The 21587-nt window shown below is 43.9% G+C and overlaps 1 protein-coding gene across 2 annotated transcripts in view; it reads right to left on the bottom strand.

Moving 5' to 3' along the window:
• The window catches only part of SPOCK1 (SPARC (osteonectin), cwcv and kazal like domains proteoglycan 1), a 537859-nt gene that overhangs the window by 141037 nt on the left and 375235 nt on the right, over positions 1 to 21587 (bottom strand). For both annotated transcript variants that reach the window (XM_017867845.1, XM_017867846.1), the window contains one exon: positions 6170 to 6296. In XM_017867845.1, the coding sequence (XP_017723334.1) occupies positions 6170 to 6296 (127 nt within the window). The remainder of the gene's footprint in view (positions 1 to 6169; positions 6297 to 21587) is intronic.

The following is a 21587-nucleotide window of genomic DNA, read 5'->3' as shown; positions in this document are numbered from 1 at the left end:
GAAAGCCTGAGACTGTCCACCTGGGCGAAGCCTGGGCTACCCAGGGTCCAGTCAGCAGCATCAGTGCTTCTCTTCCAGCAGACAGAATTAAAAGCTGGCAATCAGTCCCCCAGCAAGCTTTACTCTTTCTATGCTGATAACAGAAAAGAAAGAAAAGGATTCCAGAAGTGCTGGGTTCCCAGATGGTCCAGGACAAAACCACAAAGCTGCAGGCAAGAGGACTTGCAAGTCCTGCTAAGATGAAGATGGTAAAGTCCTCCTGGGCTCAGAGCTGTAATGACTCTATATCTGAAATTCAAATAGTTGCTAAGAGCAGCTATAGCTTCCTAAATACCTTTTTAGATGGTTTTCTATCCATCCCTGTACCTTCTCTGCAAATCCAGGCCTCCCTCACACCAGGCCTAGATGATTCCAGGATGCTTCTCATAGTCACCCTGCCTCCAATCCTGCCCCAACCATGCCCACCCTGCAGCCACTGTAAGCATACTCAAAAATATAAGCTTTTGGTAGGTTCCCCAATACTCCTCAGGTAAAGTCCAAACCCCTTCATGTGGCCCCTGCAAAATGTGGCCCTTGGTGACTTTTCTAGCCTCATTTCTACAGCTAGTGAACCCCTTTCCCTACCTCACATGTGACCTGGCCACACTGACAGTCACCAGCTCCTTCAAGGTGCCATGCTTTCTCTCACCTCTTCGACCCCCTCCTCCCTGACTGAATGAGCTCCTGTGCCCCCAGCTCTTACTCTAGTTGACTCTTTCCAGTCTTAAGATCTCACCTGAACTATCGCTTCCCCAAAGAAGACTCCTTCTACCTCCAAACTGGTTGAGGTGGCCTTGCTCTGTGTTCCTGCAGCTTTCCAACTGTCCCTTATCTAAACACCTATTCTAATGAAAGGAGACTGCTTTTCAATTTGTCTATCTTCCTTGTAAGTTCTGTGAAAACTGGGGCTTTGTCTATTTTGTCTTTTGCCATATCCCTAGTATTTAACACAGTGTATGGTACAGAGGAGAAAAGAACTCAATACATATTTATTGAATTTCTGAATTCAAAACATTCAGAAATTTACTTCAGTCTTCCTTGCCATAAAAATGTAGTATCAAGAGTAGTTAAGAAATGACTAGGGTGATCCTGGAAGCCAAGCGAGGGCCAGAGTCTATATCACACCCTCAAACCAGCTGCACTGTTGGCCTTCCATTTGTCAGTTCCCTGTAGTGCCCTTCTGTACCTTATCTTTTATGGATTATGCTTTATAGCGTCTGAATAAACATTTATTGCCATGTAACATCTCATATCCCTTCATCTCAAGACTCTGTGCCTTCCTGTGTACTTTATCTTTGATCCTAGGGGAGTCACACAGCTCTGAGTGGTGTCCCTGGTATCAGGGCAACAGAAGAGGCCTGCTGCAGACAAAGACTCCTGAATGCATCCCCCACTTCTAGGAACCTCTGACTACTGGGGGCCCAGAAGCAGAAGGAAAGGTCGTTTGATAAAACGCAAGGACAGATACTAGCATCAAGGATAGGAAGATTCTCAGGTTTCTTCTTCCAGCTGCGCCGGGGATGCTCCCACAGCTGTGGAACCCATCCTGAAGGAGTAAACAATTCACCTGGAGAAGCGTGATTATGTATTACGGAGCGTGGGTTTCCCTGGTGATGATGGGACAGGGGCAGTAATATAGTTTTGCCAAAACTAATTTTTATGAGTTTTGACTGAATGACATTGAATCACCTCCAGCTACACATGCATCATGGTTTCATCTGTCCTTTGTTTCCTGACACCAATGATCCAAAAAAGGTTCTAACTCCATGAGATGGGAAGTCATTTGCTCCTTTACAGTTACCTAATTCACTCTTATTAATTGAGCATCTGCATCTACTGGTGGTCTCCAACAGCTTTGTCTGGGAGACTAAATCATCTTTTTGAACCTCCGTAAATAAGAACCTTTCTAAATAACCTCCATGTATTTAGAAGCAATGTCTAAAACACTCCAGTAGTAAATCCAACCAGACTGAAATAGCCCTCTTGGAAGGAAGCCTCATAGACAGGGGTCTAGAATTGTCCTCTGCTTCAGAAGTCTTCAGTAATCAACGCACAGCTTCGGATTCAGTAATATTTGCCCCACTATGTTAAGAAAGAGAAAACACAAACTTCTAGATGTTCACATAAGACAGAAGACTAGCACACTAATGCCAAGAACCAACACCCATGCCATTTCCCACTGCTGCAGTGCCCCTCCCACCACTCTTTTCCCTTTAACATCCAATAGAAGTGAATAGATCACAGATACCCAGGCAGGAGACCATGGATGTGAAACTCCCACTATCCTTGTCTTTTGGGGCTTCGGTATACCCTATATGGAATATAGGAGAAGAATACTACAACTTTTGGTAAAAGGGCTCTAGACATCTTCTTCCACCCCAGAAAAAGGGTTCAGCGGGTCTGGGAAACTGAGAAGTTGGTCAGGCTGGTTCAGGAATTTAAAGACACCAAAGGAACATCAGGATGCTGTTTGGGAAGTTCTGAGGGCCAGGCCCAGCAGTATGTACATGCCACTCCTCTGATGAAGAATAAGGAGTCATTGTAAAGGGGTCTCCTCAATCCTAATCCTGACTCTCAAGCAAGTTATTAAGTACCTGTAAGCAGGCAACCTTCCCATATCCAAAAAGTCAACTTTCCTGCCCAAACTACCAGGAGGCTTTGACCAGCGAACATTTCCAGAGCTATTCTCTGGGCAACTGACAGCATTTCAGCCATGTCTGACAGGTTACCACTGCTCTTTGCAGCTCAAGGTTCACAGGGAGCTGGCATTTTAAGCTCCTTCTGTGAATGAGAGACAGAGGTCAGTGAGCCTCTTGTACCAGGGTTTGATGTACAACACGCCACTTGCCCAAACAATCCTGAGCACTCAGACATCTCATGGCTCATCTCCAGTCTCAGGCTGAGGATCAGTTTGCTCCAAAGCTGGAAGGAATAATTTGAACACCACAAACAGGATCTTCACAAAGAGAGAAATATTGCAAGGAGCTGCTAAGTCTCTGCCAGAGCCCCAGGTTGGGTTTTCAGTTAAGCAGTTTGGCCCAGGATAGGGATGGCTTGTTTTTTTCTATTGCAAAGCCCTCTCCACCCCATTGACTCAAATCCAAGTTGAGTTATGTGTACTGGAATCTCCCCATTCCTTCTCAGCTAGACTCTTTTTTGGCTCCTCTCTTGGTAATGATGTTTTCTGAGCAGCCACTAAGTACCGTACCCCATGCCTGAGCAGCCACTACAAATGGTCTCTGCCACTGGGATCTCACATTCTTAAGGCAATTACAATACCAAGCATCCCTCAGGCCTGGAATTGCCAGATCATCTTCTCACCCTCCAGGCTGGCTAAGTGTCCCTGCTTAGACGGCTTCGATATCCTCCCTCTCTTCCTCATCTCGTGTCTCTCCACAGGGGCATCCTCATGGTTCTTCAAACACCTCACACTGCCTTACTGCACTGGCCCGTGCTATTTTCTCTATCTGGAACATTCTACTCCTCCACTCTCAGTTTAAAGGACACCCCCTCAGAGACAGCTTCCCGGATCACCATCCCCTATAAAGCAAGTCTCTCCAACCTCTGTCTCAGAACTGTGCTTTGTAGCACTTACTAAAATTTGAAATTACATATTTGTTTGCTTGGTTACCTATTTCTGTGTCCCCTACCAGATGATAATCTCCAAGTGAGCAGGAATGGTGCCTGTCTTAGTCCCTTACTGCCCCTACCCCATATTTTGCACAGTGTGTACAACAACTGCAAGTATTCAATAAGAGCTGCTGAACGAATCAATGAAAGATTCTTTCTGTGATGAGTGACCGGGAGCAAAAGGGGGCAGGCTCTGGAGGGCCCTGTTAGTAACAATAGAGCCTGAGCTCAGTTCTAGTAGCAAGGGAGAGCTCGCCAAGCATTTTTAGCACAGGAGACACATAGACTTTTATTACAAAAAGTCCCCCTCTTCGGATATGTGGAAATGGACTTTGGGGTAGCAGGGCAGACTGGAGGCAGGGAGACCTATTAGAAGGGTCCTATAAACACTGACATCTTCGCTACTAAAAGTGTGGTCTGTGGACCAGCAGCTTGGCCATCACCTGGGAAACTGCTAGAAGTGCAGATGTCAGACTCCGTCATCTCAGAAGCTGCATTTTAACAGCATCTCCAGATGACTGTTTACACACCTAGCATCTGCACCCTGAGGGAAAGGCAGTGATGGCCTGATCTGCCTTTGGCAATGGGGGGTAGAAATGACTTATCAGTGTCCCCTTTAAATTCACCATTCCAGACATGGCTGGAGTGTCAAAAGCAAGTCCTATTACTACAAACTATCAAAAATGTTGAATCTATTAGCAGCTAAAAATAGTAAGGGGATAGGGAAGTGTAGGTTTAATTGAGCTGAGATGGGCTATGGCTATTGAGAAAGGCTATAATCTTAGACAAAGAATTTCTAACTCACAGCACAGGTCTGGAGTTAGAGAGTTAAGGATTCCTGAGTCTGGCCATGAAGAAGAGCCAACTCTTTTATTCCCACTGTATTATAAATTTCCCCAGCACCTAGTACAGTGCCTGGCACTAGAAATGGCTCAAATGTCTGTTGAATGAACCAAGGAACCAATCAAACAATGAATACGCTATTGAATCCTAAAGCAGATTCCATGGGTCTGAGTACAAGCCAGACATATGTACTTTTCCACTTTCCTGTTTGTAGGAAACACAATTTTCTTCTCCTTTGTTAGAACAATGTGAACACCTGGGAGGATAAAACTCAACTATTAGTGGACAAAATCCTAAGGATATATGACCCATGCATCACAAAATCAGTAGGGAAAAGTGGTCACAGCCTCTAAATAACCCTGATAAGTCTCTGAGGACAGCAAACAGTGAGGATCATTGTGGGCCTGTAACATCTCCACGGTGTGAGGGTCAAGGGGGTGAGGGGATCACAGGGAATAGAAGTTGCCAACTGTCTATGCAGTGGGAGCATGGCGACGAGGAGGTCCCAGCAGAAAGGCCCAAGAACCATCACCACGATGTCCCCTACAGCAACTCTCTTTAGTAACGGACTCTACTCTGCAAGTTAAACCTTACACAGAAAAACAGGAAGACATATGAAAATGGTGTAGCTCTGGCTGGAGGAGATGGGAAGGGCAAGAGCTCTACTTCTACCCACCATGTCTTACAGAAAACCCTGACACATGCACCCATATGCTGGCTCCTTTGTGCCTACCACAGTGTTGAGACCCTCAGAGGGTGGTTGTAGGATATGAAAATGAAGAAACAAAGTCCCACCAATTCTACGGTTTCCCTTTAGTTCATTATCCTGGTAAAACAGTACCCATTCTCAAACACAAATGGCCATACTTCACCCAAAGAGAGTTCCAAGAACAAATTATCCTCCTTTCTCTACTTCCATAACCCCTGCCTCCCTGCCTGTAAATCCTATTATTAGAGCTTAGGTGAAATGTCCCTCTAGAAGAGGCTTGTCCTCATCCTTCCAATAGAAACAAAGCCTTTCCTCATCCCTCCAATAAATATAAATAGACATATTTGATCCCAGCCCCTTTTTCTATGAAATCATTTTCTTTTGGTTGGTTTGAGTTAAAATGACCTGTCACACACTTGTCCCTACCCCCATTAGTCTGTGAATTCCTGAGGCACCCCCTTAGAAAAGAACAGTGCCTTATTTGGGGCCTGTGCAGGGCAGATGCATTCAAGATGTGCAGTCAGTGTGGATTAGGTGTACACTGGCATCACACCCCTTCCTTCCGCTGCACCGGCACAATGCAGCATCCTGAGCCTCCCTTACCTGTTGACTCCCCATCGGCCGAGCTATGTGACTTGCCTCTTTTGAACAGCTGGCTATCCCACCTTCTCCAGGAAGCTTGCCTAGATTAACTTCAGGATCACATGCCACTCTCAGAACCATCCTTTCTTCTTACCCTTCAACCAGCCCAGTTACACAGGATAGAATATTTTTATTTTGCTTGTCTCCACGGCCAGAGAACATCTCTGAGTCTGTTCATGCAGCAGTTTCTGAAGGGCAAGGCCCGGAGCCCACCACACTTCCCAAGCCCCAGTTTTGGCACAGAGACATGTTAGAACAAGCTGACATGAAGTATTTTTGATGACAAAAAAAGACAAGAAAGCCAACCTTGGATGTGTAGGAGTGGCCATCCGAGCCGCAGACCATGGCTGACTGTGCCACGGGACAGGGCTTGCACTTGACCAAATTCGAAGGTCCAACCCAGTGTTTGTGGGCCACGTTCCCCTTCTTTTGCCTAAAGATGAGGAAAAAAGGGGGATAAATTAGTTGAAGTTCCAGACGCTATGGGTCTTTCCTCTAGGTTCCCAGAATAAAAGGACTACCCAACCAAGCCAAGGGATCCTGAGGGCCTTAGCCAGCACTTCCATTTGCTCCAACTCATTGATAGGAAGCAGAGGATTTTGTCCCAGAAGCACAGATTCAACAAACCAGATGGACTGAGGAAAACAATGGAGCCATTGAAAACATGACTACTGACATGGGAAGATTTTTACAACACACAGAAAAAACAACAGTGAGGGAATATGGCTTAATCAGCCCCAATACCATATGTTGCATATCACAGATGCCCAGAGAACAGCACCCCAAAGTCTGAGACTCTCCTGGGGCTCACAGGCAGCCTTTGGTGTAGATGACGCACAGGCATCTCAATGAGTGCTTTAGACAAAAGCACACCTCCAAACACAACTGAAAGACTTTATCACAGCTGTAGAAAACTATCTCTGGATATATTTTAAAGTAATTTCAGTCCAGCTTCCAATTTGCCATTTGATAGAGGCTCTGAGGTGATGTCACTTTCAACTGTTAAAATAATCAGAATTCTACTCTTTCATTCCAGCTCAAGTTTCCCCCCATTCTAACCTTTGTCATAATGATAAATGATGCTATTAGGATGGCTTATGTCCACGGAAGGAACCCCATCACTATATCATAAACCACTGAAATAAAGGCCTGCAGTTACTGCCACCCTGCCTCTCTTAGCCAAAGTTATTCTCCCAGCAAACCACTTGGAGCGACTCCCAGGGCCTGGGGCCGAGTTTTGGTTGAAGGATACCAGTCTCTGGATGGCCCATCAATCAGGCAATTACTGTGCCTTTGAAATGTTTGGCACCGGCCTTCCTACATGATGGTTAGTGCTTGGGCTCTGGAGTCAGAAAGTACAAGTTCAAATCTCAGCTCTGTCATTCACTCACAGTGCAACCTTGGCAAGGTATTTAATGGTACAAATCTCAGTTTCCTCATTAGTAAAATGAAGGAAAATAGAATTGACTTCAAGTGGATGTTATGAAGATTAAATGAGCTGATGTACCTGAAGTACTCAGCAGAGTGCCTGCAAAATAGGAAGCAGTCAAAACGGTAGCCATTACTACCATTATTACTTGCCCCCACAGGTAGGGGTATGGAAGATGAAATTACCAAACCATAGAAATGTGATTAATCCTCAGTCCCCAGGCTTGAAATAGCATTTTATTTTCAAAAAAAAATTCATGGAAGGGGAAGAAGGAAATATTTTCTACCAGGTGTGGAATGAATCTCCAGTCCTCGGGAATTCATGTATGGTATCTAGGGTATCCTACCCTCTTCCAAATGAAGGAAAGTAAGCAAGAAAGATGCATAAAGCCAAGAGCACTGCTAATTTGGTTCTTACTCTAATTCAAATGTACTCTAGCAATTTGGGGGAGGCAGGAGGAGGAAAAAGGTCTGTCTGGGGAACAACCTTTGAAGGTGATATCAGAGAGGATCAATAGGTACCCACAGCACAGCACGTGGGGCCCCCAGAGATCCTAGGCTGGGCAGGCCACAGGGCTGAGCCTGTCTAACTACAGAACCAGAGGAGAAAGTCTTATGAGTGTCCCTTGAAATCACCTTGCTTGTTTTACTTGCTTGTCTTACTAGTGGGGGAAACGGAAACTCAATGAGAGCCAGAGTCTTGCCTGAAGTCACGGAGCTGATCAGTAGCTAGACTTGGGATGGCATCCACGCAGCTGTAGAGTGTCCAGGGATGTGTCTCTCTTTTTTAGCGCATCTCAGCCCAACCTAGATTACCAGCTTGAAAATTCTTTGAGGGCACCCATATGTGTGTCATTTGGGGTCTTCTCTCCAACACCTCACTGTTTTCACAGCTGCTGCTCACCTTGGCTTTGCCCTCTGGGATTTTTTAAAGTCTATTATTTCCATTTATAAATTACATGGACATGAGGTTTCCTATTATCCTTCATCAAACACACATTACTCTTTCAGGATTTGTTCTAGGCTACTGGTAAAGGGATGGTGGGTGGGACTCCTTGTGGTGAATGAGTGGGCTGTCAGCATGGGATTAATCTTAGGGTATATGATTCCTTCAGTAGAACACGAGACATTTATCATCATTCACACAGCAGATTGTCTGACACTGATAATGAATCAGCAAATGCAGGAATAAGTTCTGGCATCTGGCAGCCCTGCCCCTGGGTCAGTCCCCAGTGTGCATGTCTACAGCTGAAGCAATTCTTGTTATGAGTTCCCAGAAAAGGGCTATAAAGTCCAAAGAGTGGGCAGCTTTGCTGCAGCAGACATAACCATGTACAATGATGCCCTAGAGGAAAAAAACCCTGAGGGAGCTTAGTCAAAGTCAGAGGAGGAAGACGTAAACACTAAACCAATGGCTTTGAAGAAAAGATGGAACCAGCTATTAATCACCAGTTAATGACAAATCATCTTTATCACTGGACCTGAACTTCACCATTAAAGTAAATTCATTAAGGGGAGGCAAGGAGGTAAGGCTGATTGGTGCCTATCAGAGGGCCTGGTGCATCCCGAATGCTATCCCTGTGGGGTGGTGGGGAGGGGGTCCCTATGTGCTGACTACTGCAGTGGTATCTCAACAGTTAATTGCAAAATCACAGAATGTCAGAACCAGAAAACACCTTAAAACTGCTCTACTTCAACAACCTTATTTTCTAGGTGAGGAACCAGAGACAGGAGAGGAAGTGGCTTTCCCAGTGTCACCGAGAAATAGGGCGAAGTTACATCATCTATATTTGTTGAATGGAAGTTGTTCAGGAAACCTGCATCAATCTGGGACTATCTTCATCCCCTGTTTTGGCATCTGTTCTTTCATTACCCATGCTTCAGTTTTATAAGTAATACTCCTTTGAAACATTGTTCCTGGCTCTATACCTGCAGAGGAGCAAGCTGGACGTACTTGATATCACGTGGTTATGAATTATGCCCAGGTAAAACCATCTTTGACTTCTCCTAGGACACCTTGGGGGCTCTGGGCACAAAGGCCAAGCCATTCTGAATGCTCTCAATTCTAATGAAACAAGAATACCTGTTAGATGGGGGCAAATTCAACTGTTGTTTACCTCCACAAGGTAGGACTCTAGTGGAGATGGCACATGATTCTGAAGTCTCTTTCCAGAGGCCAAGTATGTAAAGTTATGTACAAGTATATGTGAGCCCAAGGAAGTAGAACTTCCCTGGCTATTGTGTATTTTAATCCCCACAATTCAGTGCAAATCATAAAAAATAACTAACCCAGTCAAGGCAAGGGACTAAGATTTTCAACTCGAGATATTTCCATTCTTGAGTCAATGAAGAGTGAAATCCAATGAAGGTATCTTGATGAGATTGCTATGCCCAATGTCACAGTTATTTGTCAGTTGGGGTGACACAACAATTTAGTCTGAGCAGCAGGTTCTGTCAGCCTTCTCATTGGCCAGTGAACCCTAAATCTACCCCAGCCCAGCTGGTACCAAGGGGCAGCCACATCTCCTGCAGGCTGATGGCACCACACACAAAATTCCAACCCTCAAGCCCTCCACGATGGCAAGAAGACAGATAATCAATAGATCACTGGCATTTCTCATTCCTTTTTGTCCAACTGTGTATTCTCCATCTTTTTTTAAAAGTATACTCAAATTCCCAGCATTATGTTTGTGAAGTAGAGGAATGATTCTTAGGTACAAATCTGATCATGTGATTCTCATGCTTAAAACCGCCATCTTCAGCCGGGTACAGTGGCTCATGCCTAAAATCCTAGCACTTTGGGAGGCTGAGGCGGGTGGATCGCCTGAGGTCAGGAGTTCGAGACCAGCTTGGCCAACACAGTGAAACCCTGTCTCTACTAAAAATACAAAAAATTAGCCGGGTGTGGTGGTGGGCGCCTGTAATCCCAGCTACTTGGGAGGCTGAGACAGGAGAATCACTTGAACCCAGCAGGCAGAGGTTGCAGTGAGCCAAGATCATACCACTGCACTTCAGCCTGGGCAACAAGAATGAAACTCTGTCTCAAAAAAAAAAAAGAAAAAAGAAAAAAAAGTCTCTATCTTCTCCTTACCTCCTAGGGCATAGTCTACACTCCAAGCTTGAGAATTAAACTGTCCCAGCCCACCTTCACAGGCTCCCTGTCTGCCTGCTCCCCTCCCCAACACACACATGCACACTGACCACGACCAACACCAATTTTTGCTCCAGCCACGCTCAGCTGTTTCCCAGAGCCAGTTCTTTCCCATGTGCCATAATGTGGGTTTTCCTTGACCCACATTTCTCCCCTCATCCACCTTTCTCCGCAGCTTGCCTAAAATATCAGTTCCCCAGGAAGCCTCCTAGGCCCCTCCATAGGCAGGTAGGCTGCACTCCCACTCCATCAAAGCCTTGTGACCACTTCTGATTGGGCTCTTTAATTTCCAAGCAAGCACCTTGATTTAACTTGACAAAAGGTTAACAGTTTATTATTATTCCAGCAGGACATGGGGCACACCCAGGCTAAAAGCCTGGGAAGCCCATGCTGGATACCTCCCTCTTCCTGCTCACACCAGTTTTCCCTACCATGCAGTCCTATTAAGTTCTATCTCCAGCCAGCCATATCTAACACTTAAGTGTCTCTTCTATGTGTCACACAAATTCAAGTCTATACGACTGGACAATTATTTTTCATCTGCATAACAATGTCTATTCCTTGTTCAAGCTTCAAATCCATTGCTTTCTGTGAAGTCTTGCTGACCCTGTAAACTTCATCCCAAGTAGTTAACCATGACATTGTTTTTCCAACCTGTTCAGTCCCAACTGTGGCATTCACTACAATGTGAAAGGTTTTTTTGTGTCTTTCTTCCTCAATATACTATGTACTCCTTAAGGGAGGTGACTGGGCCTTAATCATGTTGGTGCTTCTGGTACTTAGAAATATGGGCAACACTTGGCACATGATCCTACTCAGTCAATAAGTGAACATATTGTTTTGGACCTTTAGAACGTTCTCCTTTTATTTCTGGAAAATGTTAGCACTATGGCAAAGACAAAAATGGTGTGTTATTTTAAGCAACAAGAATTCAACAGGCTCTTGTTTCCAGAAATCCTAATTCAGACTATGAAAAAAAAAAAAAAAAAAAAAATTCCGACAAAAAAACCAAAAAAAAAAAAAAAAAAAAAACATTCAGCAAAAAAACCCACAAAACTCTAGAAACAACTGAGAAATGGGTGGAGGGAGCTCCCCTGTGCACCAGCGGACTAAGGATTCCCACACTCTTCTGTCTAGAAGTCAGACAGTTTTCAAAGCTGCGTGAGGGCCTCTGATGATGTGGTTCCAAATTGTCAGCAGATATTAATCTTCAGGATTCAGGAATGATAAATCAGAATGCTGAAATCACGTTTTTCTATATTTCTCACAATATTTTATGTGTTTTTTTTATACAAGCAAGAAATACTAAGTTCAGTAGTATTTATAAAGACATGCAGCCTAGAGCAAAAATTCAAACACTGGAAACTGTTATCCAGCATTATTGGGTAGTACTCAATTAACATAACATTTGGATCCTCTAACAAGTTAACAGTACTGCCCAGAATCACATATTGATATTGTCAAATTGAAGACTTACTTTGCTATGAAACAATTCTTTGGAACCCCACTCAGAGGATTTTTATAAAATACACTATTGAAACAAATCTATTCACATTCATCTTATTTATAAGAACAACTCTCCATGAGTGGCTGACAGGACTATAAGCACTCTCTTTTAAGATGGCAACAGCTACAAGCAAGACGGACTGCCCATGTCATAAACCCTCTCTTCAAGGTGCTCCTGTCCTGGTTCCTGGGAATATCAACCTTAACCTTCAACTCCATACCTCAGTGTTTCCCACTCTTGCTTTAGACTGGACCCCACAAAGATGTCCCCACCCTCACCAACCCACAACCTGCTACCTCCCCCACAGGTGACACCAAGGGAGTCCTTGATGACATCAATGTGACCCAGCCTTTCACTTGACCATGGCATAATGGGACCACAGCCAGGCCCCACAGCAAGCAGGTGGCAAGACAGAGTAATTTTTTTTGGCAATAAATACATGTACAGGTGTAAATTTCCTGACATAATCCTGCTGAATGAAATTCAACAATCTGTGTCAAAAATATTTTAATAATGGGGAAAGTAGCTGCTAAAAACATGAGAATTGCTGACTTTTTCTTTCAGTCACTGAAGGAGGGCCATTCATTTTACTCAGTACACTCTGCCATCTACCATGTTTGTATAACTTTAGATAAAACTGTTTTTGCTCTGCATATGAACAGCTGCTGAAGGAGTAAAGCAATTCCAGATACTGAGGACCAGCAGCAGCACTCCACTTGTTTCATGTGGCTACTACATGCCGGCCTAATTGCTCTGAATGCATCTCCCTGATTCCTCACGCATAGCAGCTACTCTGAAGGTAAATGCTATTAATAACCCCATTTTACAGATGGGAAAAAATGAGGCTTACATAACCAGTCCTAGTAACTGGACCTTCTTTTCTGTCCTGTCTTTGTTCTCTTATCACATCTCTAAGACAGAGCCCTATCAGCTCAAAGGGATGAAGAACCCACCAGAGAACGATCCCTCTCCAATAATAAGAGTGTTTCCTGGCACAGAAGGATTACATGCATTTTACTTTCATGTTACTATCAAATTGCCTATTCAGAAATAATATTGAATTTGTTTGCCAAATCAAAACTAATTGCTTCTAAAGCAGATAGTTAACAGAGTGGCTATTTTGAACCAGAGACAAAATAATGAATGTTAATTGAAACGAAAAACATGTTAACCATTGAAATAATCTGTCATGTAAAATGATGCTGTAATTCCTCTGTTGTTAAGGTTATTTGAGTCATTATGCTAAGTCATAAAATTACACAGGAAGAGCATAATGGCCTGTGTCATTTACAAATGAAAGAGATTCCCACGAGAGATATTTTCCATCGTGGGGTATGTGGGCTCATGTCTCCCTCCTGTTCCAAATGAAGAAGATCCGAGACACGAGATCATGTCCAAAGAGTCCAATTTTCCTAACAAGGCAAAGAGAACTGAAGAGAGTGACTCCTGTGCGCCTGAGGGTATCCCAAGTGCTACTGGGCACGCAATGGTGCAAAAGACTTGCTGTTTACAGAAGCTTGAAATTTAAAAGGACAAATATGTAATAATAAAAATAACAGCAGCTAAACATTTATTGCGGCCTTATTATGCTGCTGCTGCTAATGCTGTTACTATGACCCATAATAGTTCACATAACATGTGTCCAGCTCCTATAATGTACCAGGCATTGTTTCAAGCCCTTTATGTGATCTGTCCATCTCCTCCTCCCAACATTCCCAAGAGGGAGAAAAATCAACAAAGAGCATGAGAATCTGTTAGGGAGGGGGTGAGTTGGGGAGATTTCATGGGAAAGCAGACCTGGGGCGATGGGAAGGACCCGTACTCACAAGATGAACCCCCAACATCAGGGCGGAGAGCATCCATTGATTCAAGCTGGGAGGTCAACCACAGGAATGCCAGCACATTTATGTGCTTCACCCCATCTTGCTTGGCCCAGATAACGAGAGTCAGGGTCACCACACGTCCAGGTCAAGACGTGTTCATATCAGGAGAGACAAGCAGGCCCCAGAAGAAGTAGAGAGCCATCATCCCAGGGCATGCTTCCCAAACCAGCCCCAAGCCAGGTTTCTCAAGCACCTTCAAAACTCCTAGGAAGAGTGCACATTTAAAAAGTCTTAGGGCAGAATCAGGCCCACCAGAAGGATACGTGCCTGGTATGCATGCAATTCCAAAAGCATGAACATCTCTCTGGTGTACCCGAATGTCAAACTCTAGACTGTGGTTCATTTCAACTTGGGACTCCATGATGTACCTCTCACCTGGACTGCATACTGGCCAAGGCAGCTGAGGAGAATCTAGTCTTCATAGATGAGAGGACTGAACAGCCTCAAATGAGAATTTCCAAAAACACTTTATGTGTAGGTGCAAATAAATTGAAAATGAGTAAAGAGGCACACACCAAATGTGTAACACACCCTCAAGTAAAGCAGGATTGAGGACATGAAACAGAACTGCTGCTTTGTTACTCTATATGCCTTTCTGTTGCTCAATTCTCTTACGACCGTGTATCGCTGACCTAAATTGTTCAAAATCTAAAAAGGAAATGCATTTTCAGAATTTCTGAAGACACACATGCTGCTGGACTCACACCTGTCCACCAGTCTCACATTTCTATAGCAATGCTTAAAGAAACCAACGTTGTCACAATCAAAGAAAGATCTCCCAAGTGCAGGAAGGAGGCTGAAGAAAGGAGTTCACCTAGATAAAAGCTTCCTGACTGTCCTCAAAAGTTCAGTGGAGATGAAGAGATGAGATCAATCCTATCTGAATTAAATTTCCACCTTAATATTTTGAGGACTTGTTTAAGCAAAGCTATCAAAGCTGAAGGTATAAACAATCCAAATGTGTTAGGATACTACAAAGTCTTTACTTTTTCAACAAACACTTATTAATTACCTATAATGTGCCAGAAATTGAGCAACAAATTCAAAGATACTGCTAGCACTGCATTAAATATACGTCCCATTACATACATTAAATGGGATGATTATTAAGCATAATGATATTTAATTTCTCTGAACAGCTAAATTTACTCAGAAAAGGTGTTACCTTAACTATTTTTGTTCTTATTCTTATTTTGAGACATTAAAGATCACAGACTGCTAACTTTTCCAACAAAATATTTATATGGCAAGACATTTGCTATTAATTTCAGGAATCCCACAAGCCAGGCTATATTTAAATATGCCAGAAGCAAATTATGTGGCCAATGGGAAAACAGTAAGAAGAAAATGAACTTGCCAGATCACAATCCACATCTCTGGTGTTTCACACATTTTGGAACATTACTTGAATCAACATTTCCCTATAAGTGAAACCACATTTTTATATCATATATTTAAAACTATATATACATTATTCTATTGACATACAGTGACATTCATTAATACTATATATTAATATAATTTTGATTTCAGTATATATATTTATAAAATAGGGATACTAGTATTCCTGGACATTATATATGTGTGTGTGTATATGTATTTTACATACATATATAAAATAGAAATATATCCTTATTATCCCTATTATTATATTGTATAAATATTTGGTTTCAAATATATATGATATATAATTATATATAATTATTAGTATGTAATTATATGTAATATATAATACTATGTTATTATATAATGTATTATGTGTGTGTGTGTGTGTGTATATATATATATATGATGTTCAAGGATACTAGTCAAACCTACTTCCAGCATTAAACTCACAATATCCTCCGTGTTTCCTGACCAGATCATGAAGACTAACAGGGTGATGTGACCAGGTAAAGTCCACTAACTGGGATGAGACTGCAGTCTGCACTTGCCGTTAAGAGAGTGACAGAGCATAGCCAGTAACACTAAGGGTGCCTGTAAGGCAGACACCAGTGGGGTTTTACCTCAAAGTTCAGTTGTTGAACAAGCAAGGCCCCTGGGACCTGCATACAAATGCAGTTTACACGCATACACACACACACACACACACACACAGACACTCTCAGGCTCTGACTAAAATTCTGCTTTGCTAAGGAAAAGTGCCAAGCAGCAGTTTAATTGCAAGCTATTAGGGAAATGTAAATGAACAGTTGAGCTTTTTTTTATTCCCTTAGGATAACAGTGATGTACTCTGTTTTAAAAATCCATTTCTTACTAACAAGGGTCAGAAAAGAAATTGTTCCTTTTGTCCACTGACCTTTGGCATTTGGGTTTGATGTATTGTTTTGCTGCTTTTCTTTTTTCATTGGCCCAGTAAAGAGAGGTCCATCTCTATCCCTGAGACCTTAGAGGAAATCTTTAGTAACGGACACACTAATTGGAAAAAAGCAAATACTCATCAAGCAAACCCAGGGTTGAGAACTTCATTTGGTATCTCCTTCCTGAGCATTCATAATCCTGCTTCTTCACATGAGGAGCCAGACCAGCTGGGGAAGCACAGATTCCAGCTAATTGTAGGCTCAGGTGTGCATACAAAGGCTGGCGCAAGCATATGTAATTCCACTGTCAGCTTCACTGTTCTAATCTTGGAAAACACTTGCTTACATTCCTTGAGGGCAGTTAATTATCATGGGATGTGCCCATAGGAGAGAAAACACCTGTAATTGTTTTCTGGTCACCAGCAGCAAAGCCCCCTGTTCTGGGAGGGCTGGGTGTGATCTCCCTTAAGAAGGAGCAAGTCAGTAAAATGAAGCAGAAGTGTCTTCAGGGACATGATGCCAAGACAGACACAGAGACAGGCTAGATCCTGATCGAGACATGGCATTTGAGGAGCTTAGGCTGAACACCATTCCCCATAAGACATTAGTGGTGGGTCATCCACAAAAGTGCTATAGGAGGCTGGTACAGACAGATCCACATCATTACTTATCCCCTGCTTCAGAAGTTTTTTCAGTCAGTGTCGGAGGAGAGTAGATGGAGCCCCGGAGAAGCTCCTTCTCTCCTATGTGGCCCTTGCTGGTAGGACATTCTCTGGATTGGTAGTCAAGAACTCTGGCTAGCTCCCCAGGCCTTGTGTTTTCACCAACACTTGTCTTCTGCCAGTATGCCCCATCCCTGCCCAAGGGTGAACTCAAGTAGTAGCCCTCTCTGAGAAGGTCTCAGATAGCCTCCACCTCCACACACATTGGCCCTGTATTCCCAGCCACTCATACAAAGCTGTTTATCACTGGCCACTTTGGGCAATACAGCTGGGTACTCAACTGCCCCTCATGTAGAGACAAGATGCTCAAAACTGTGTCAGCACAGGGAGTGGTAAGCCAATGTGTCCCAATGCTATTCCACAGCAGAACCAGATAGAACCAATTCTACCTGGACTGTGTTGAAGTTATCAAGAAAAAGCCTTTTGACTCGACCTAAGGAAGATAACTCAAACATCACATAAGAACAGCCCACACAGGAAAGCTGCCTCAGAAAGTTGGTAGGGAGGCTCCCAATACTGCCAGAGTTCAAGCAGAAATCATCTAGAGGAAGGGGATGTTTCCATTTATTTCACCTTGTCATCACTGAACATCCTGAATCACACTGAACATCCCTGTATATAAACCAGTGTGTGAATGTCTATTTACTTCCATGAGATAGATCCACCAAAGTGGAATCAAAGAATCAAGGAGGTCAAGATACCCACCAGAAATGTTACATCAATTTGCGTCCCCAATGTCAGCACCCTGAAGGAGCACGACTTCATGACCCCAAGCCTCCGCTCTGCCTATTTCCACCAGGTATTGCTCTGAGAACCACTCTGATGCAAAGGATTTGGAAATACCACCAAAGATCTGTAGGTAATCACAGAACCATAAAGAGCAACAAGCCAACTTTCCCGCGTAACACAAGATGAAGAAAATGGTGCAAGGAGAAACTGCTCAAGTTGGAGACCAGGTAGACTGGAGGGAAATCACATATTTCAATTAGTTTGCAGCATATTTCAATTAGTTTGTAGGTGTATCCCGGGCTCCCACATGGCAGAAAGCAGCAGCTGTGGGTCTGAGCCCCTCTCAGGGTTCAGACCCTGAACCCTGAGCAGCTCACCACCCAGCCCCTCTTCTCTGCTTCTCCCCAGGACAGAAAGTGAACCCATGAGGATGCTGCCTGCTGCTTCCCCAGGCTTATTTCTGGCTGTGTGGGCAACACAGGCCTCAGGCAGCCTTGTTGCCTCCTATTCTGAAGGGCAACATGGGTGAATCCTGTGGACCAAGGGGAGAGGAATCAGACCTCAGAGAGAAGAGATTCTGGAGCCTACAAGCCTCATGGCTGAGGCAGTCCTTAAGGATACACCTAGGCCAGGCATGGAAGAGCCTCGGGGCTCAGGAGCAGTGAAGAGCCATGCAGGCCCTCATTGAGACGGTCAGCAGCGTGGACACTCAATACCCGTCTCTCTCCTTTTTTACTTCCTTAAGGCAGAACCAAGGCCATTCTGCAGCATTCTGAAGAACACAGAACTGCAGCTCTGAGAGACTCCTGGGGCCAATGAGATGGATGACATCCTCTCACCACTAAGGCCAAGCCTGCAGCTGCAGAGGAGAGTTGACTTTAGATGTGTGTAGTCACTTGGCACAGAGAGAGGAAGGCAAAGAGACGAGGCCCTAAATAAGCAGGCTACCAGGTTGGGCAGGGTGTAGAGTCTAGGTATGTTGCTCTTTCTCAAGAACAGGGCCACTTTCACAGCAGATTGACACATTACCTCCAGTTTCCCTGGGGAGTTTCATAGACACATTCAGAGTATTTTCTGTGTACCCAGGAATGTGATAGGTTCTATGCAGCAAACAAAAGGAAATAGGATATACTCACTTCTCTCAATGGTATTAACAGCCCTAACTCTTATTCTAAGCATCATTTTGCAACTTGGCTGACCTAACACAGCTTCCATTAAGTGCACCAGCCTGGCCCTGCACCCCCAGCTCCTTTCTTGATTTAACTGATTCATTCATCCATTAAATATGCCATGAACACCTGCAGTGTGCCAAGGCCTGAGCTAGGCACAAGGGATACAAGAGTGAACTAGTCATACCCTCCTAGGGCTGATACTCCAGTGGGAATCTGGGCATTGTAAGTGAGTGGTAAGAGCAAAACAAGCAATGGAGTATTCATTCAGCCAGTAGAGAAAAGCAACAACTGCTGTAAATCAAATGTTTGTGTCTCCCCAAAAATCTGTATATCAAAATCCTAACCCCTAAGGTGATGGTATTAGGAGGTGGGGCCTTTGCGGGGGGTGATTAGGTCATTAACTCACCTCTCATAAAGGGATTAGTGCCCTTATAAAAGAGACCACAGAGAGCTGGCTAGCTGTTCCCACAATGTGAGGACACAGTGAAAAAACATCCTAGTAAAAAGGGACTTCACCAGACACAGAGTCTGCCAGTGCCTTGACCTGGAACTTCCTAGCCTTCAGAACTACGAGAAATAAATTTCTGTTGTTTATCAGTCAGTTCCTGGTATTTTTGCATAGCAGCCCCAAACACGATAAGATGAAAAATTGGTACTGAGAAGTCGGGTTCTGCAGTGACAAGTACCTAAAAATGAAAAGCAGCTTTGAAACAGGGCAACGGACAGAGGCTGAAAGAGTCTGAATGTGCATGCTGGAAAGAACCTACATTGTCATGAAAGGATTTTTATGGCTATTCTGGTGAGTGCCCAGAAAGAAAAGGAGAGACCTGTAGAGAAAGCTTTGATCACCTTAGAGAATACCTAAGTAATCCTGAACAGAATATTGGTAGAAATTGGACAGTAATATAGTTTGAGTATCTGTCCCCTCCAAATCTCATGTTGAAGTTTGATCCCCAATGTTGCAGGTGGAGCCTAATGGAAGGTGTTGGGTCCTGGAGCAAATCTCTCATGAATGGCTAGCTGGGTGCCATTCTCACTGTAATGAGTGAGTGGTGAGTTCTTGCTTTTTTCGTGTCCATGAGAAATCATTGTTAAAAAGAGCCTGGGACCTCCCTCCACTTTCTCTCTTGCTTTCACTCTTGCCATGTGATGCTGCACCCCTTTGCCTTCCACCATAAGTGGACGCTTCCCGAAGTCCTCATCAGAAGCAGATGCGGCACCATGCTTCTTGTACAGCCTGCAGAACCATGAGCCAAATATATCTCTTTTCTTTATAAATTACCCAACCTCAGGTATTCCTTTACAGCAACACAAACATACTAAGATAGCAAAGGTTATTCTGATGAGGACTCAGGCATAAATGAGGAATATATTATTAGAAACTACAGGAGGTCAGGCACAGTGGCTCACACCTGTAATCCCAGAACTTTGGCAGGCCAAGGTGGGTGGATCACCTGAGGTCGGGAGTTCGAGATCAGCCTGACAGACATGGAGAAACCCCATCTCTATTAAAAATACAAAATGAGCTGGTCATGGTGTCGCATGCCTAAAATCTAAGCTACTCAGGAGGCTGAGGCAGGAGAATCACTTGAACCTGGGAGGCGGAGGCTGCAGTGAGCTGAGATCGCACCACTGCACTCCAGCCTGGGCAACAAGAGCGAAACTCCATCTCAAAAAAAAAAAAAAAAAAGAAGAAGAAGAAAGGCCACCTTTGTTAGAAAGTGGAAGAAACTTGGCTGAATTGTATTCATGTCCTAGTGTCTGTGGAAGGTAGAATTTGCAAACAATTAAACCGGATATTTGGCTGAGGAAATATCTAAGCACAGTGTTCAAGAAGTGGCCTGGCTCCTCCTGATTGCTTTTAGTAAAATGACTCAAAGATGAGATTGTTCATCAACAGGGAGGCAGAACTTAAGGATTTAGAAAGCTCTCGGCCTATTCATGTTGTAAAGAATGAGAAAACATGTTCTGGAGAGAATGCTAAGGGTCTGGTAAAGTGACAATGTATAAAGGAGATCAGTATGGGTCAGTCATCTCAACACAAGCCAGGCACTATTCAGCACAATGGTGAGATTAGTCAGTGACCTAAACAAAAGCCAAGAGCTATCATCAAAGACAAGGAAAGAGCAATTCAGAAATCATCAGGGCTGCTCTACCCATCACAGGCCCCGAGTACAAGAGCCGCAGTGAGTACTATGAGGCCACCACAGAAAGACCCCATTCAGAAAGACCCCATTTGTGCAACACCCACCTACTCCACCAGCTCCATACCAGCAGAGCTGCCAGTGTATGATTCCAGCCCAAGGGAGCTATGGTTGCAAGAACCAGAGACATTGCAGGGGGACAGGGCTACCTGGAGCCATCAGGGGCCCAACCCCTGCCTGGCAAGCTGTGGGGACAACACAGTTATCTCAATGGGTAGAGAAGGTGAGACTCTTATTCCAGTGGGCCTGGAAGGCAATACCCCTACCCCAGTGGGTCTGGAAGGGAGCAGCTCTGCCCAGTGGACCTGAAGGGCAGAATATCAAGTCACAAAAGATTATTCTTGAATAATCTTTTATTTAAGATTAAGTAGTTAAGGTTTACTACTATTTGCCCTTTTGAAGTTTTGACTTACTTGGGGCCCGTTATCCCTTTCTTCTTTCCTATTTCTCCCTTTTGGGATGGTAATCCTACACCTATCCCACCATTATATTTTGGAACCACATAACATGTTGGTTTCACAGGTTCACAGCTGGAGAGCAATTTGCCTCAGGATGAACAATATCTTGAATCTCATTCCCACTGGATTTAGATGATATTTAGACGAGAGTTTAGACTTCAGACTTTAAA

Source organism: Rhinopithecus bieti, unplaced genomic scaffold (genome assembly GCF_001698545.2).
Source record: "Rhinopithecus bieti isolate Rb0 unplaced genomic scaffold, ASM169854v2 scaffold_4475, whole genome shotgun sequence".
In the NCBI taxonomy this organism is placed as follows: Eukaryota; Metazoa; Chordata; class Mammalia; order Primates; family Cercopithecidae; genus Rhinopithecus; species Rhinopithecus bieti.
This window is presented reverse-complemented; position numbering and strand designations above follow the sequence as displayed.